Here is a 17,479-nt window from a genome sequence, read left to right on the forward strand (position 1 = left end):
GCTACATGATTGAGCAACAGACAGAAGTGCCTGTTGGGAGATAGGAGAAGGGAAGAAAATTAGTAGGTGACCATAACACGGCATCAAAGACTAAGGAAATCAGAATGGGAAGGTGTCCAAGGAAAGCCAGAGGCAATGTATTTGTTTTTGTACTAGAACCACCTACAGTGGAAGACCTGCAGCCTCCTTTTAACACGCCATTCCAAGAAAGACTGGCCAATCAGCGCATCGCATTTCCATGCCCTGCAAAAGGTATGCAACATTCAGGGGTACAGGTGTGGGTAATAGGTCATAAGTTTGGGATATGGCTAAATTTCTAAATTTCCATCTGAAATTTCTGAAATTCCACCTACCAGTCCTCGCTATAACATTTGAATATAACGGAAGCTCTCCTCCTTCAAACAATTCGTTGAATTGGTATTTTTTCATCACCCATGTTTTATTTCTCTCAGTAAAAGGATCTCCCAATCATTCAGGCTTGCCTAATCTAGGAAGTTTTTCAAGATGTTCAACTCTTTTTTTTTTTTAAAAAAAATTACTTTTCTCTAGGGGGGAAAAACCTACCCAACTTTTAATTGCCTTCCCTGAATTTTCTTCTTTCATCTGTCTCCTTTTCCCTACTGATATCTGTCATTGACTTGATTTACTGAATATTGACAAAGTTTAGCTTTTGTTTCTAGTAAATACCATTCACGGTTTGTGACTTACTTCATAGTCATTTTCTGTGCATACTGAAGTGTTTCCTAAAAATATACCCTCTCCTCTTGGATTCTGCCCACATCTAAAGCTCCATAAAAGTAAAGCAACCTCCTTTATTCTTCTGTTCATACTGTAAGGCTTCACTGTACACTCATCTACTAAATCCAGTGAGTCTCCTGTGCAGCCCTGTAGCAGACTGCTTGTAGGGGCCCCTCCTCTCGCCTTCCCTCCATTCTCCATTACGTCCATTTTATTCATGATGTTATTTAATTTCAGCATTTCTCTGATAAGTTTTGTCTAGATGGCATGTCTATTGGCAGGAGTGGGATGTTATAATCACACACTACCCCTATGTGAGGGTGAATATGTGATTTTAGCTCAAGGGGTGTTTCTTTTATTAACCAGACTGCCCTTGTGCTTACTGTATAAATTTTTAGAACTGCAATGTCCTCCTTTGTAAGGAGTTGGTAGTTTTCCTCCCTATCTCTTCTGATTAGTTTTGTTTTGAAGCTCATTTTTGTTGGAAATTAATATGGTTGCAACTGATTGATTCTTGGGTCCATTTGCTTAGAATAATTTTTGGATCATTTTACCCCACTGTTATGTTTATCCTATATGATGTGTTTCTTGGATGTAGCAGAAAGATGAATACTGTCATCTAATTCCATTTGTCAGTCTGCAACTTTTGGGGGTGGGGGATTGAGGCCATTAATATTATGTAGTATTAAATTGGTTCCTATTATTTTGTTGTTATGGTATGCCCAAATCATACTGATTTGCTAGTCTGGAATTATTTATTTCTCATATTTAACCCCTTAAAGTTGAAGCTGTCCATTAACACCTTCTGTAGAATTGGGTTTGTGCATTGATACTTCTTAACTTTATGTTATAATAGAATGTAAACTTTTCCCATCAATTGTGATTAAAAGTTTTCCTAGGTACAGTTGTCTTGCCAGTAGCTGTTGTCTCAAAGAGTTTGTAGAGCATGTGCCCAGAACCTTTTGACTTTTAGAATTGCCATTAATAAAACCATGTGTTTTTCTAGTAAAAAAAAAATTACTTTTCATTTTATTCTTTCTGGAAACGTTTTCTTGTTTAAAATGTTGCATTTGATCTGCTCACAATATTCCCTGTAAATGTCAGTTAGGAAGGGGTATAAATCAGCGCTATCCCCTGTCTGGGGCTCTTTATTTTAATCTTTTTCTACTCCTCTAGGTCTACTCGCACTGGTAATTCTGGGACTAGGTTTATGAAACATGTATCTCAGTGGCTTTTTAAAATAGGATCACGTTTTCTGTCAGCCTGGTCCACAGGGGTGTGAGAGGAGCATTGTCTCTGCCATCCTTGCTCTGGGTGCTGAGCACACGTTGAAGACATTCTCTTCCATAGGCGTCCATTTACAATAACTCACACTGCCCTGTGGTAGTCCTAACAAAGTCCAAGCAGGGTTCTTGGTCTGGTTCCAAGTCTGGTCAGGGCAGGAGGGCTCCTGCAGTCGCCAGCATCACTGTCCCGATGGGAAGCCCTCCTTAGTTGTCCTTGGAGGCGGCAGCGGCTAAGGCATCAAGCTGCCCGGGTGTAGTAGCAACCACTCCACGCTTTCATCCGTAGCTGTCTCCAGTAATTAAGAAAGGTAACCTTGGTGATCTGACAAGACACAGGTAGTTACTAATATTTTTTTGTATCTGTGGAAGTTTGCTTTGTTACCAAGTATGTGGTCAATTTTCGAGAAGGTTCCATGAGCTGCAGAGAAAAAGGTGTATTCTTTCCTATTTGGGTGGAGTGTTCTATAGATGTCTGTTAAGTCCATTTGATTCAATACCTCCAATAGATCTCTCAATTCTCTGTTTGGTTTCTGTCTGATTGACCTGTCCATTGGTGAGAGAGGAGTGTTGAAGTCTCCTACTATTAGTGTATGTGGTTTGATGACCGCCTTGAGTTCTAGAAGAGTTTCTTTTACATATGTGGGTGCCTTTATATTAGGAGCATAGATATTCAGGATTGAGACTTCCTCCTGATGAATTGTTCCAGTTACGAGTATGAAATGTCCATCTCCATTTCTTCTGATTGATTTTAGTTTGAAGTCGATTTTGTTAGATATCTGAAAGCTTATCAGTAATAGTTCTCAGAGCCATTGAGAACTAGAGAGGCAGAACCTAGAGAAAAGGCATCTTCAGAATAGTGTGAGTTCATATAGGTCCTGTGGTGTCTGTTGCCCCTTGACCTTACCTGTGGCATAGCTGCTTTTCAGTCTGCTTGGATCCCTTACTCTCGTTAGCTTTCTTGACTTCCCATTTCTGCAAAGTAACCATCTTTTCTTAGGTTCTCATGTCCTTCTGAAATAGTGTTCTTGGGTGCATCTAAAAATAGATGATTTTTCTTTGTAGTGTGTGTGTGTGTGTGTGTGTGTACCACTTTGAGGAGTCGGGTCTCTCCTTCTGTTGTTCTGGGGATCAAAGTCTGTCTTCAGACTTCAGAGCAAGGGCCATCTCATTGGCCCACCATTTTGTAACTAGATGTAGTCTCTGACCACTGGTACCCCAGACCAGTTTTTCTCCACCTGCCTGTTCCCAAAGCAGCTTCAGCTTATGAAATATCCACTTTGAGGCTTATTATCAGTTACATTTGTTTGGCCAATATCTTAGACTTCTTATTGGTTAGCTCTACCTATTAAATTAACCCATTTCTACTAATCTGTGTATTGCCACTAGGCTGTAGCTTACTGATGTGGCATGTTACTCCTTTTGGGCTACATTGCATCTCTTTGACTCCACCTTCTCTCTCTCTCTCTCTCTCTCTCTCTCTCTCTCTCTCTCTCTCTCTCTCTCTCTCTCTCTCTCTCTTCTGATTTCCTACCTGGCTTTACTCTGGTAAGCCATTGGGAAAACAGTTTTATTCATCAACCAATAAAAGCAACACATAAACAGAAAAACATCCCACATCACCCTTTTTGTTTTTTGAGACAGGGTTTCTCTGTAGCTTTGCAGCCCATCCTGGAACTAGCTCTTGTAGACCAGGCTGACCTTGAACTCACAAGAGATCCACCTGCTTCTGCCTCCCAAGTGCTGGGATTAAAAATGTGAGCGCCTGGCCCCAAATCACCTTTTGTTGCTTTTGCTAAGGATTTCTTCTTGATAATAGTTATTTTAGTACTTGTAGATAGAAGACAGTGCTCTGATTTCCTTTGCTTTGTTTGTCCATTAATTTTTTTCATATTATTTCAATAAATGTTACTTGTTACGTCTTATTGTTGTCTACAAAGGAAAGAGTGGGATTGTTGGGGACCAACCTCGACAAAAATACCTCTCATCAGGGTAAGCTCATGGGGATTAGAAATATAGTAAAGAATATGAAGACTCGAATGAAAATAATAAAACGGAGAAACATATAGAGAGTAGTATCAGGAGGGAATTCCAGTGAGTACTGAAAATTAGCCCACATTTAATTTCCAACTGCTTAAAATACCCTTGTTTCCAAAAGGTAAGAGTAAAACAAAAGACCACATTAACATGATACAAGGAAATGAACATACCAATTGAAAGTCACGGGCTACATTTGTAGTTAAACATTCTGTTGCTAGAACGAAACAAATCTTACACCCTAGACCAAAAAGTTCTATGGACCAACTACTCCCTGAGTGAAATCCCAAGTGATCTCCATAAAGGGAACAGGAACATTGTTGGATCTTCAGACTTTTGTTTGAGGTAGGAACAAACTACTTCCCGATTTCAGGAGTGCCTAGTCTGACAATTAGCCACACTTGTTGACAATTACCTTGAGAAAGCAGAACTCTCTGAGTTACAAATAGGTGGGACTTTTGTCTGAGGTGAAGCACAATAACCTTGAAGGAACTAGAAAGGAGTCCCAACTCTCCAACCTTTGGCCTTTTGGGGCCTCCACATGGGATAAAGTAAAATGATTATAACCTCTGGATTTCCCTGAGAACATGAACAGATGACTGAAGACCATCAGTTTTACTGTCTTCCACATTGGTCAAACCTTACAATAGTAGAGATTAAATAGACGGATTTTTTTCATTTTTCTCATTTTTCAGTTTTATGAATATGCTTTCCATTATCACTTTTATAAGGCATTGATTAATATTGAGTTTAGCTTCACCAGTACATTGTATCTATTTCTGCCATTCTTTTGACCTTATCTTGAATTGTATGTGTTATGGTCTAAGTAAAATGCTGCAGGTTTCTGAAGTGGCAGCAGGCAGCGGGCAATGGGTCCTGAGAGCAGCCAGTTTCAGGCAGGGACAACGCAGTTCCCCAAGTGGCTGCACTGGGCATTGAGGGGCAGCAAGTCCCAAGCAGGAAGCTGCAGCCCCAGCAGCTGAGAGACAGAGAGGGATAGGCACACCATGCAGAGTGAGGTTGGATATTTATTTAGTGGGTTATAGAAGAGAAAGGGGAGAAAAGCAGAGAGTGGGGGAGAGAGAGAGAGAGAGAGAGAGAGAGAGAGAGAGAGAGAGAGAGAGAGAGACTCAAGCTGCAAGCAGGAAGGACAATCTGTTTGCCTCAGTGGATGGGGAAGGGAGTGGGTGGGGCTTGTCTCTTAAAGGGACAGGACAAACCATTATAGTATGTACTACTTCTAATATGTTTATTACCCAACAGCATCTTATGAATTGGTTTTGTTTAATGTGACTTGTCTTCTTTATAGAAATTCATCAAGTTTTTAGGTGTTTAGAATAGTGCCACTTACATTTTTTTCCAAATAAAACATTCACAACACAGTTGCTACTGTCTTTCTGTCTGTAATATCCCCTCTGGCTTTGATATGCATTCTAATACAGTTTTTATCATTTTTATACATAAGCATGTTACTTCCATTTACTCTGTTATTCATAAATAAATCTGGGAAAATATTTTTTCTCATTGCATTGTTTACTTATTTTAAAGGCTTGAACTCTTGTCTTTTGATGAATAGATAAGATATTGAAAAGTATACATAGGCAGTAGAAGCCTTTTCCCACATTAACCATAGGCCTCAATTTCTACACACTCCTTATGCACTCTATTTGGCTAGGTGGGCTCCTGATGATTTCTGTAGCAATGACACATCTTTGCTCAACTTTTACTTCACTCCCAGTCTTCCTCTATATCTTGTCAATTTGATGAATGAACATTTTTTTATTTCACTTCTGGTCACTGTAGTAAACTCACCAGGAAAAATATTTTGCTTATACTTTGAGTTTTCTGATTAAAAGCAGCTTTGATCAGCTAGAAGTCACAGGTCTGAAGACTGATCAGTAGCTAGAGTCATTAACCACCATTAATTGTAGTCCCTTCACATTTATCCTGAAAGTCTCACAGGCCTTAGATACACATGATGGTTATAGCAGGAAGTTTATCTGTTCTTGATATATTTGATTTTTTTACCATTTTTTCTAATTTTGTTATAAAGAGGCTTTAATTTCCTACTTAGGTACTCCTAAACCAACCATCAAGTGGTTACACAATGGTAGAGAGCTGACGGGGCAAGAGCCTGGTGTTTCTGTCTTGGAGGATGGTGCACTGTTGGTGATTGCTTCTCTCACACCACACAACAATGGCGAGTACATCTGTGTGGCCATCAACGAAGCTGGGACCACAGAAAGGAAGTACCACCTCAAAGTTAATGGTAAATGTAGATCAAAATGTGAAAAACAAATAGCTAAAAATATTGGTCTTCCAAACTTTTTCATATTTAAGTCATTTAATAAATATATTATGGCTTAATAATAATGTGAATATATTACTATCAAACAGAAGATTGGATATTGGTTCATATTTATTTATTCTTCATATTTTCATTTAATTTTTGGTTGTGGCTTTACATCTCTCAAAGTTCAAATAGGAGATAAGGATGAAGCACAAAGCCTACTCATCCTGATAGGTCATTCATTTTCATACATTCTCCAGAGGGAAACAGCCAGTTCACACTCACTATGTGTATGACTTCTTAGAGATTGTCTTAAGGCACAAATAAGTATGAAAACCTTATGAAAAGAATATATATGATGGAATATTATGCCTACTCTCTAGACCTGGGTTATTTCATTGATCAATCTATCTTGTGAATTAGTCTAGGTCCTTAACTGTTATCTCTAACATCTCATTGGATGAGTTGATATGATGTAGCTTTTCTCTGCTGATGATAAGTATTCAGATTGTTACCAAATATTTACAGTTATTTAAACTTTCACTAAAAACTGTTTACTTGCATCCTATTATAAGGGCATGGGATTTTTAGATTTTGTTGTCAATGGCTTCCAAAGACACTGTGACATTCACTTTCACCAGTCAAATAACAAGTACTATATTTCTTAAATTAATCCCCTCAACTTTCAATATGTGGAATGTTCTTTCTTAGAGTTATCCTAAATTTCATCTGAACTTAAAACACCAACAAAAAAGCATTACATAGGGTTTTTATTTATGGATGTGTGAGTTGACACATTTTGTGCCATCATTTCCATTTGAAGCTTCTTTTTAAATGGGCTTTATGGAGAAACTTGGAAGCTGCTGTTGATTCCAAGGCTATCTAGTCATGACGCCTCTCTTTTGCAGTTCCACCAGCAATTAAAGATAAGGAACATTTGACAAATGTGTCCGTGTTGGTAAACCAACTGACCAGTCTCTACTGTGAAGTAGAAGGAACTCCCTCACCTGTCATTTCGTGGTATAAAGACGATATCCAGGTAAATGGAGATATCTGTGCACAGTATGCTCAGTCCCCAGCCTCTATACCTGAAATAAATTGTGCAGATGTTAATTTCTTCTCAGTAGTATCAAATGGGGCTCTTCTTTCCTAATGGTGGAGTTTTATTAGCTTTGGAAATAACAATAGTTTGTCTCATGCAGGTGACAGAAAGCAGTACTGTTCAGATCGTGAACAATGGGAAGACACTAAAACTCTTTAAAGTATCTGCAGAGGACACGGGAAAATACTCCTGCAAAGCACTTAATATTGCAGGAACTGCTCAGAAGTACTTTAGTGTCAATGTTCTAGGTAAGGAAAACTTATAAAACAAACCTACAAGTTAGATACATTTCTTACTGTATAGCAAAACAGAGAGATAAAGAAATAAATTAATAGGAGAAATACCATTTATGGTACTCCTTCACTATGTTGGTTTTAATTTTAATTATTTATCATATAAAGATGACCTTGACTTATATACTCCAAGGTGTCATCGACTTAAAAGCAGTGCAGTGTTTGTTAAGAGATGCTTCTCTAAGCAGTAGCTACAGAGAGAAGTGCTTGGGTACAGTAATAGCTGTGCAGCATAGTGCAATGCAATCATGGTACATACATCTCCTGCAGCTAGCAGGATGCTTGAACTGGAAAATGGTCATGCAAGCATTTCCACTGTAATCTCATTAGCTGCAGGAGCTAAATAAGCCCTGGTTGAGATCAGAGAAAGAGAATTCTGAGAGTATTAAATGTGCTTTTGTGGCAGGAACGGAATTCTGAAAGTTGGTAGTCACCACGCTAGACTGTGATACAAATAATTTTAACGGTGTCATTAATTTAATTTTTAGTTACTAAAATTATATTTGACATTATAAATTCACTTTGCAATAAATGACTTTCTCTTTTCAACATTTTATTATCAAAATAGGTATATAATTGGTATTTGTCGTGAAAATGAAGCCTAGATGCAATGTGTTCATAAAAATTATCATTCATCAATACAAAAATAATCAACTCCCTTTCTCTCCCCCAAACCTGAACTACATTATGCTTCTTTTTCCTATGTTTATATTTATATTTAACCACAGGCCATTTAGCGAAACCTCAGCAATTTTTCTATCATCCATCTTGACATTGTTTCTCCTGACACTCCCTCCCTCCTGAAGTCCATCTGTGTGCTGATGAGTCCCAAATGTCAGCTCTAGCTTTTAATTCCTTGAACACTAGGAAAAATATCTGGTTTTCACCTTACAATCTTTTTACATTTCCTTCTACTTCTTAAGCTTTTATGTTATCTTAAGAGAGTCTCACTAATATCCCAGGCAGCTTCAAACTCACAATCTTCCTGCCTTGACCTCCTAATTTTAGGATTATGGATGTGTGCTGTGATGTTCATATATCCTTAGTATGTTGGCTTTAACAGCTTCTTTATGTGTTATTGAATATTTTGGTGCTATATCAAACTAAAAGATCCTAATGACATCTTTCTCCAGTCAGTGCTGTGGTCTCTGAGTAGCCTGCATCTCTAACCTTCCCCTGCTTTCTCCAGAGCTCCTGAAATTTACCCATGCCCTTCTGTGTCTACTTTCTAATCATCTATTTCTTTCCATTCCATGGTGAAGGAATATTTTCTTTATCATAGCCCCTTAACTTCCTTTCTACACACACTCTTCCTCAGTCTGATACATTCTTCACTCTGCAACCAGTGAGGTCTTTATATAAATATCTTATTATGCTATACCTCTTCCCCACTGAAACCTTGTACTATCTAATAATTTTCTGAAGATGAATGTCAGATCACTTAATATGATATAAAAGAGAGAGGAAAATATAGTGAGGAAAATATACAAGAACACTTTCATTTGTATTATCCCAAAGATTAAGAATGAGTATAGCCTTTTTCATATTGTATAACTTACTCATACCAAGTTTTATATAGGCATTCTTCAAAAAAGAGTAAGGTAGATATGACATGGTATTAGGATTTGAACCATATGAAATTGACATTGTCCATCTGAAATTATCCTCCATCTGAAATGTACATTAATAATACATTGGATCATATAAACTTTGCTGCTCTATTACATTCCATGAGTCTCAAATGACTTCTGTCTTATTATACGTGTCGGTTATTGTCCTGCTAACAAGATTTCATGAAAATATTCCTGGATTTAAACTGAACATTTGGGCACACAGTGTGACATGAAAGGAAGCTATTGTGGGATATTTTATTTATGACATTATTGTTGAAATGCTTTGATAATCACTAATTGCCTCTTTCTTCCCATGGTCTTTTTGCTAAGTTACGTATTTTATGATAAAATGTCTTTGTTCAAGTTCCACCCAGCATAATAGGTGCCAGCTTCCCAAATGATGTCTCAGTTGTTCTTAACCACAACATCACTCTGCAGTGCCATGTCAGAGGCACGCCCTTCCCTGCTATTCACTGGTTCAAGGATGGCAAGTGAGTTTCTTGTCTGTATCTGTTTGAGAGTGCAATTCATAAGAAACAGATGTGTGAGTGTGTAAGATTTAGCTCCCCTTTAGTTGCCTTAAAATCACAACATTATTAAATGACCATGAAGGAGAAATAGCATTGCTTTTAAAAAGGTCTTATAATATCTTTAATTTTTCAAATGATAAAGCTTTCTATAAATTTGGGGATTTATTATAGAAACAGATTGATATATAATTATTGCATACAAAAATCCTGTGCACAAATATTAATAGTAAAAAACAGATTTAAATGAAGAGAAAGTTTATATGCCACAAAGTTGGAAAATGTACAAGAAATGGACTGGTTTTTAGATAAGTACCATTTACCAAAGTTAAATCAAGACCAGGTGAACAATCTAAATAGACTGGTTAGTCACGAAGAATTAGAAGCTGTTATCAAAAACCTCCCGACCAAAAAAAGCCCAGGACCAGATGGTTTCAATGCAGAATTCTGCCAGAACTTCCAAGAAGTGCTAATACCTATACTCCTTAATGTATTTCACAATACAGAAACAGAAGAGTCATTGCCAAATTCTTTTTATGAAGCTACAGTTACCCTGATAGCAAAACCACATAAAGACACAACCATAAAAATAGAATTACAGGCCAATCTCACTCATGAACATCGACGCAAAAATTCTCAACAAAATCCTGGCAAACCGAATCCAAGAACACATTAGGAAAATTATCCATTATGATCAAGTAGGCTTCATCCCAGAGATGCAGGGCTGGTTCAACATATTCATAGGTCATTTTTAAAAATAAAGGTTTGAAAATGTCAAGGGTTGTCTGGATATGGGAAGGCAGGTTATAGTACTGGAGAGATTGTTAAGCAGAATCCTTAGAGGAGTTTGATGTGTTAAAATGGCAGTGCTCAGATGCTATGATGCAGGTATCATATCTCCATTCTACAAGACAGGACGGGACCATGCATGTCCAGCATTAAGCTCATTTGCTGATATTCTCTGCCACATTGCCATGGCAAAAGGGACTTTAAAGTAATGATCCTTGGGAGATCATAGACTTTATTAATTAAGATTTGTCAAGTATTCAAACAACACTGCTGCTGATAACACAAAGTGAGCATGTTACAGCAGTAGATGGTGAATCTTAGAAACAGACTTCCCTGGAAAATGTATGTAAGCTTCTTTGGGAATAAATGCTCTCAATATTTATGGTTATATAGCGTTCATATGCGTTCCGCGTTTTAGAAAGAGTGGCATAGTCAGCATCATTAGCAAGTAATAACCTCACATTTTTATTAACCCTTGCTCTGGGATTCTGATGAAACATCATCAAACTCTAATTATCCACTTAATAATAGAAATTTTACATTAAATCAAAAATCTCAAATGAGTAAGAAGAATAACAGTGGAAGAGTGAATGCAGCAAATGACAATCCCTCTTAGTTCCTAATGCTGTACATAAATAATTAAAGATCAACGTGAGAACGACTTTCATCTCAAAGCAGCAGTTACCCAGTTCCATTAGTAATATGGTTTAATACATTTAGTTTTTGAATAGGAATGCTAATCACACTGTATTTTTATAATAAAATCTGCCTCATATTTTAATCACATACTATGTAATAGTTTAATCTCATACTATGTAATATTTTTGTAATTAATAACAAAGGAAACATGAGGAAATTAAAATGGATCTATGAAATAAATTTCTTCCTAGACCTTTATTTTTGGGAGATCCCAACATTGAACTTTCAGACACAGGACAGAATCTACATCTGAGGAATGCACGGAGAAGTGACAAGGGGCGCTACCAATGTGCCGTGTCTAATGCAGCGGGCAAGCAAGCCAAAGATATAAAACTGACTGTCTATGGTAGGTGTGACTTTCCCCATGGTGTTAACGGCAGAAACGGAAAACTCAAGTTTACTCTAGTATTTATGTCCTTTCCTTCCTTATTGAATACTTTGGAATCCTAGTCAAATAAAGAGAAGGAGTTTACCTTAATGTTTTAAACTATAACAATACATTCAGCTTTTTAATGCAATTTATCCTTATCTGTGGATTTATTCAGATCATGTAGCAGTTTTGATATAGGAAGGCATTCTCTAAGTGATTAGTAAAAGCATACATATAATGCCTATGTCCTTGAAAAATTAGAAAGAATTACTTTAAGAAGTGTACAAATACACCAAAGCAAATAGTATACTAGCAGTTTGATTGTTATATATTTATTCGTCTTAGTTTTTATCCTGACAATATCTTTAATGCCATGTGTTGTTCTATTTTTCCCATTTAATCTCTATCAGAAATAATGTGTCTTAGTTATTGTCCCATTGCTGTGACAAAATACCATTATCAAAGCAACTTATAAAAAAATATTTAATTTGGTGCTTACAGTTACAAGGGGTCAATGACCATCATGATGTGGCAGCAGGCAGAGAGTAACAATAGTACTGGAGCAGAGAGGGCAAACTTCAATAGCGTGGGCTTTTGAAACTTCAAAGCCCACTCCCAGGGACACACCTCCTCTAACAAGGCCACACCTCCTAATCCTTTCCAAACAGTTCCCCAAACTGAGGACCAAGCAATCAAATATTGAGCCTATCAGGTCCATTCTCATTCAAAACATCAAATAATGTAAGCCTGATTTTCACTAAAAATTTCACCCATCAATTAAGGCAGCTGTCAAAGTCATTTTCATGACTGGAGTCTTTAGGTAAGCACATGAATGCTATGCCGTGACACATAGAACAACTTCCATCGTAGACTAGAGTAGAACTTTATGTTAGTGGTTCTTAGCAATGCGTTGCAAGGCTCTGCTCACTGCAATATCATCACCCTTTTTCACACAGTGTAGAGAACTCAAGGACAGACTCATGTATTTCAGGGTTGCCTCTGCACAGGACCTTCTCAATCCAAAGCAGTCACTTCGTTTTCATTATATTATATTATACTCATTCTTTTCTTCATATCACTTATCACTGCCTTGTGTTTGCTCAGTTAGAAGATTTTGCTTGTTAGACATTTACTGCTAAGTATTCTAGACGTCATAATAATAGACTTCTGTTTTGCATGCCTTCACTGTGTTGTCTGATATAGACAGCTCTAAAGACATTGTTCAAATGACTGAAGTAACCAGCAGTTATATGATGGTAGTGAGCAGTTAGTCCAGCCTGAGAGGTGCTGTAAGAATAAAATGTATACCAGGTATCAATGATGGTATGATGCCTTATATGAGATATCGAGTTAATAATTTTATGATTTATTCTAAACTTATATTTTAGATATATTGGACTAAGTAAAATATATTCTTAAAATTAACTTCCTTGGTTTCCTTTTATTTTCAATGTGGTCTTTAGAGAATTTAAAATTACATATGTGGTTTAAGTTATGTTTTTAATGAGTAGCAGTTTCAGTAATTAACAAGAATATGGGATTAGAGATAGAGAAACTTGTGTTTGGACCCAAGCTCTGCCACTTACCAGCTTTGCGGCTTCATGTAGAGGTTTTTTTTTTTTTTTGCCCTTCTGAGTTTTCATTTTCTTAATGATTTAGTAATAGTGCCCATATAACAGTGTTAGTCCTAGGATAAAATGCTACAAAAGTTTTATTTGGCTTTTAGTAAGTGTTCAATATATGCTTTTCATCATTGTCTGTTTAGCAATACCATTGCTTTAAAACTTAATATATATGTATAAGATTTAGCTCACTTCCTTTCTTCCTTCTCTTTCTTTGTTTCTAACAGGGCTTCACTCTTAGGCCAAGTTTGCCTAAAACTCATGGTGATCCTCCTGCCTCTGATTACTAGTGTTGAGAGTGCCACTGTGTGCCATCACACCTACCTCAAATATAGTTTGATTTCTACTTAATAACTGCATTTAAAATCATAGTTTTAAAGTAGTGGTGCCTGGGATGGAGAATGGATGGGGAAATGAATGGAATTTGATACATGATCCAAAAGATGCATAGGATAAATTAAAAGAAAGTAAAAAAAAGAAATATTAAAAAATAAAATAAAATATAGGTGTCTATTTCAAGTTTTAATATCTCTTTTGAATCAAAGATTTTGTCTTTAAAGCAGATTTTTAAGTCACTTATGTGTAAAACGGAAGCCTATTGGGGAAATCAGTCATGAAAAGACATGTTCTCTATGTAAGTGCCATCACTGAAAGATTAGCTATGTAGACGCCAAGTTAAACAAAAGTATTATTACTGTCACTGCCATCCTGCCAGAGCCAGCCATAGAAACAAGCCCAGTGCCTTCCCAGGCTGTTGTATTGTTGCCAGAATCTATTGTGAATATAGTTTGAAACTTCAATAAGACTCCCGTTTCTGTGGAGCTTGGATTTGTTTCGGATCCTCATGTTCACTCTGTGTGATGTTCTCACACGCCCAGAAGAGAGGGCTTCTGGGACTGTCTGATTGAAAGGCATTGTGGTATTGAGAAGCTTTGAGTATTCTAATTTGAGAAACCGTATCCTTTCTTTTCTAGCAAGCTGCCCTATACCTTCCAGTGGTACCTTTACGCTTACTTTATTTCGTTTGTGAAATGGTGAATGTCACAAAATGAAAAAACACAAATGTTGTACTCTAGACAACTGTGAATAATGCACATGCAGATTTCAAGTTGAGAGTATGTTTTATCCTAAATTTGATGATTATCCTTATTTACATGCTTATGTCATCACATGAGAATGAACAATAGAAATGAGCGTGAACATTACATCTGAGTAAACATAAAGAATGGGGGCGTGTAATTTGAAAAAATCATATGGAAACACACTATTGTAGTAGCTTTCTAGGATATGATTATGCATATGTAAAGAGGGAGTTACCCTATGATAGTAGACAATGCCCAACTGAACACATGATAGCAAATACAAATCCTACTTCCAAGAATGGGTTATTGATTTTTGAGTTGTTGGCCAGTGGGTTATCATAGAACCCCAAACATTACAGGTTATTGCTAATGTTCTTAGTTATTCTCCAAAACTTGATGATAAGACCCTATTGCTGAAGACACTTTATACTTGATTCATATAACATGGATTAATCAACCTGATACTGACCTGGAAGCCTTGTTCCTATGGGCTATCTTTTAAGATTCTGGAAGGTGCTATGCATTATACCAGAGGAGAAAAGTAATTATTAATGTCACCCAGTTGTGAACCCAGTCAACTATATTAACAGCAACTGTCCTAACAAGATATACCTATCCACTGTGCAACAGTAGCATCATGGGAGTAACCAGTTAATCGCTTTCTGTTTGGATATAAGACCCACTCTATGCAATGGAATCCAATCGTATTCTACTAAGCAGACATAGTATTAAAACATGCTATACCCTAGACCAATACCTTTCTCAAGGCTCTTCAGAGAAGCTTCCTACAGTAGATGACAATTAATAGGATGACCATCAACAGGTCAGCACACAGAGAATACTGTGCAGTGCTCATCGCTAAATGAAATGTATATATTACATTCCTCCCCACAAGACTGAGAGATCTTCCCTGAAGTAAGGATGGAAGATAATTGAAGCCAGTGGTGGTGAATAGCTTCTAAAAACAGTGTTTTCTGGACAGAATAGAGCAGTTGCCCTAATGAATGCACAGCAGTTGTGACAGCATGCACAAGGTCTGCATAAGGTCAAGTCAGACAAAAATATCTTTTGTGGGGGGGAGTTGGAGAAGTGGTCACAAAATAGACTATTTTCCCTGTCATCCAAATTGATGACAAACATTCATATGTTACTATTGGTGATTGGTAATGAGATTTTATCTGTTGTATTTTTGAAAATGTGTTCTGCTCAATACGGTTATTAGTTTTTAACATGATTTTTACTGTGTATATTCATTTCTAGGAGAGCATTTATAACATCCTATCACAATCTTTTTTTAATATTTATTTTTAATATGCCATTACAAATAGACAATTATCAATTCTAGTTGAAAGCTATGTGGAAGGTTCGGTTGTAAGGATAAATGGAATGTCTTGAATCTGGAAGCTTACACATTTGTATCAAACATTATAGAACAATTGTTTGGATACAAAAGATAGAATAAAAATTTGTGGTTGGTCTTGACCTCTTTGTTCATATTCTCATTCCTTCTACTCTTCAACTGGACCTTGGGAGCTCAGTCCATTGCTCTTATGTAGGTTTCTGCCTCTGTTTCCATCTGTTGTTGGACAAAGGTTCTATGGTGATATTTAAGATAATCATCATTCTAACTACAGAGCAAGGTCAGTTCGGGCACCCTCTTCTCTATTGCTTAGGATCTTAGCTGGGGTCATCCTTGTGGATTCCTGGGAATTTTTCTAGAGCCAGGTTTCTTGCTAACCCCATAATCACTCCCTCAATCAAGATATCTCTTTTCTTGCTCTAATATCTGTCCTTCCTCCATCTCGACTATCCTGTTCCCTCAAGTTCTCCCCCAATCCTCCCCTTCTTCCCTCCTTTTCTCCTTCTCCATGAAAGGTTCATCCACTGAAACAGTCTATGTGAGCTAATGGGAGCTTACCAACTCCAGCTGGACAGGAAAGGAACAAGCATAGGACCAAACTAGTTCCTCTGAATGTGACTTACAGTTGTATGGCTGGGACAGACTGAGGGGCCATGGGCAGTGGCCCTGGGATTTATCTCTACTGCATGTACTGGATTTTTGGGATCCTCTTCTCTTTGGATGTATACCTTGATCAGCCTAGATGTAGTAGGGAGGGTCTTGGACTTTCCACAAAACAAAGTGCCTTACCCTCTCTTAGGATTAGATGGGAGTGGGGTGGGAGGATGTGTGGAGGGAATGGGAAGAGTGGAAGGAGTGGGAATTTGGATTGGTATTTTAAAAAAAGTCTAATTTAAAAAAGGAAAAAAAATTGTGGATGAATAAAGGCCTCGCTTCTAGTTTGAACTTTTGACAGTCTGGGAAATGTGTTAAGTAGCCGTATACTATGTGAGTTTGAAAGAACCTAATAACTGTTAAAATGCTACTTTGCATAGTTAGTGTCTTATGTTGCAACTTTAAATTAAAAACACCATTTGAAGCAAAACAAATTCCACAAACTCTGCAATATTTATTAACAGTATTTAAGCATGACTCTTCTTATTCAGAAAAAAAAATTCAGTCACAGCCCTGAACTTATTAAGTGAACATAAAACTATACCAATATTCAAATGTGCAACTCCGTCTCAGAAATGGTCTTGGGACTCGTGATATGCATATCTGTAACAGCAAATGCAACACACTAGGTGCTCATTAACATACAACCATTCTTCACAAAGCACTTGCTGAGAAGTAATACAGTCATGGAACACATGTTTAAACATCACATCTTCAAGCTCTGTATACTTCATTAATTCTTTTCTTACTTCACATATTTTTTGCCCTCATCAATTGTGACAAATCTTAGCAAATTCTACATCAGTTAGTGTTGCTTGGACTTCACTGAGGATATATTTTTATCAGTATTTGTTCTGCAAAAATTATTCTTAGAGACCAATTCTTCACTTTCATCAAACTTTGCATTAACTTCCCAAATAAGCCCAAACAGAGTATTGGTAGCATCTGTGAAGAGTGTCAAAGGCAAAAATACTGACAGAATTAGCTTCCCTTTAAAACTAACTATTCATTTTGCCCCTA

The 17,479-nt window shown here is 37.1% G+C and overlaps 1 protein-coding gene across 2 annotated transcripts in view; it reads left to right on the forward strand.

Annotated features, from left to right (window-relative positions):
- Nucleotides 1–17,479, forward strand: part of Hmcn1 (hemicentin 1) — a 439,601-nt gene that overhangs the window by 247,202 nt on the left and 174,920 nt on the right. For both annotated transcript variants that reach the window (XM_048431021.3, XM_087906434.1), the window contains 6 exons: nucleotides 157–252; nucleotides 6,133–6,327; nucleotides 7,257–7,387; nucleotides 7,551–7,698; nucleotides 9,721–9,847; nucleotides 11,563–11,717. In XM_048431021.3, the coding sequence (XP_048286978.3) occupies nucleotides 157–252; nucleotides 6,133–6,327; nucleotides 7,257–7,387; nucleotides 7,551–7,698; nucleotides 9,721–9,847; nucleotides 11,563–11,717 (852 nt within the window). The remainder of the gene's footprint in view (nucleotides 1–156; nucleotides 253–6,132; nucleotides 6,328–7,256; nucleotides 7,388–7,550; nucleotides 7,699–9,720; nucleotides 9,848–11,562; nucleotides 11,718–17,479) is intronic.

The sequence above is a fragment of the Myodes glareolus genome, chromosome 5, assembly GCF_982192425.1.
Source record: "Myodes glareolus chromosome 5, mMyoGla1.1, whole genome shotgun sequence".
NCBI classification, from domain to species: Eukaryota; Metazoa; Chordata; class Mammalia; order Rodentia; family Cricetidae; genus Myodes; species Myodes glareolus.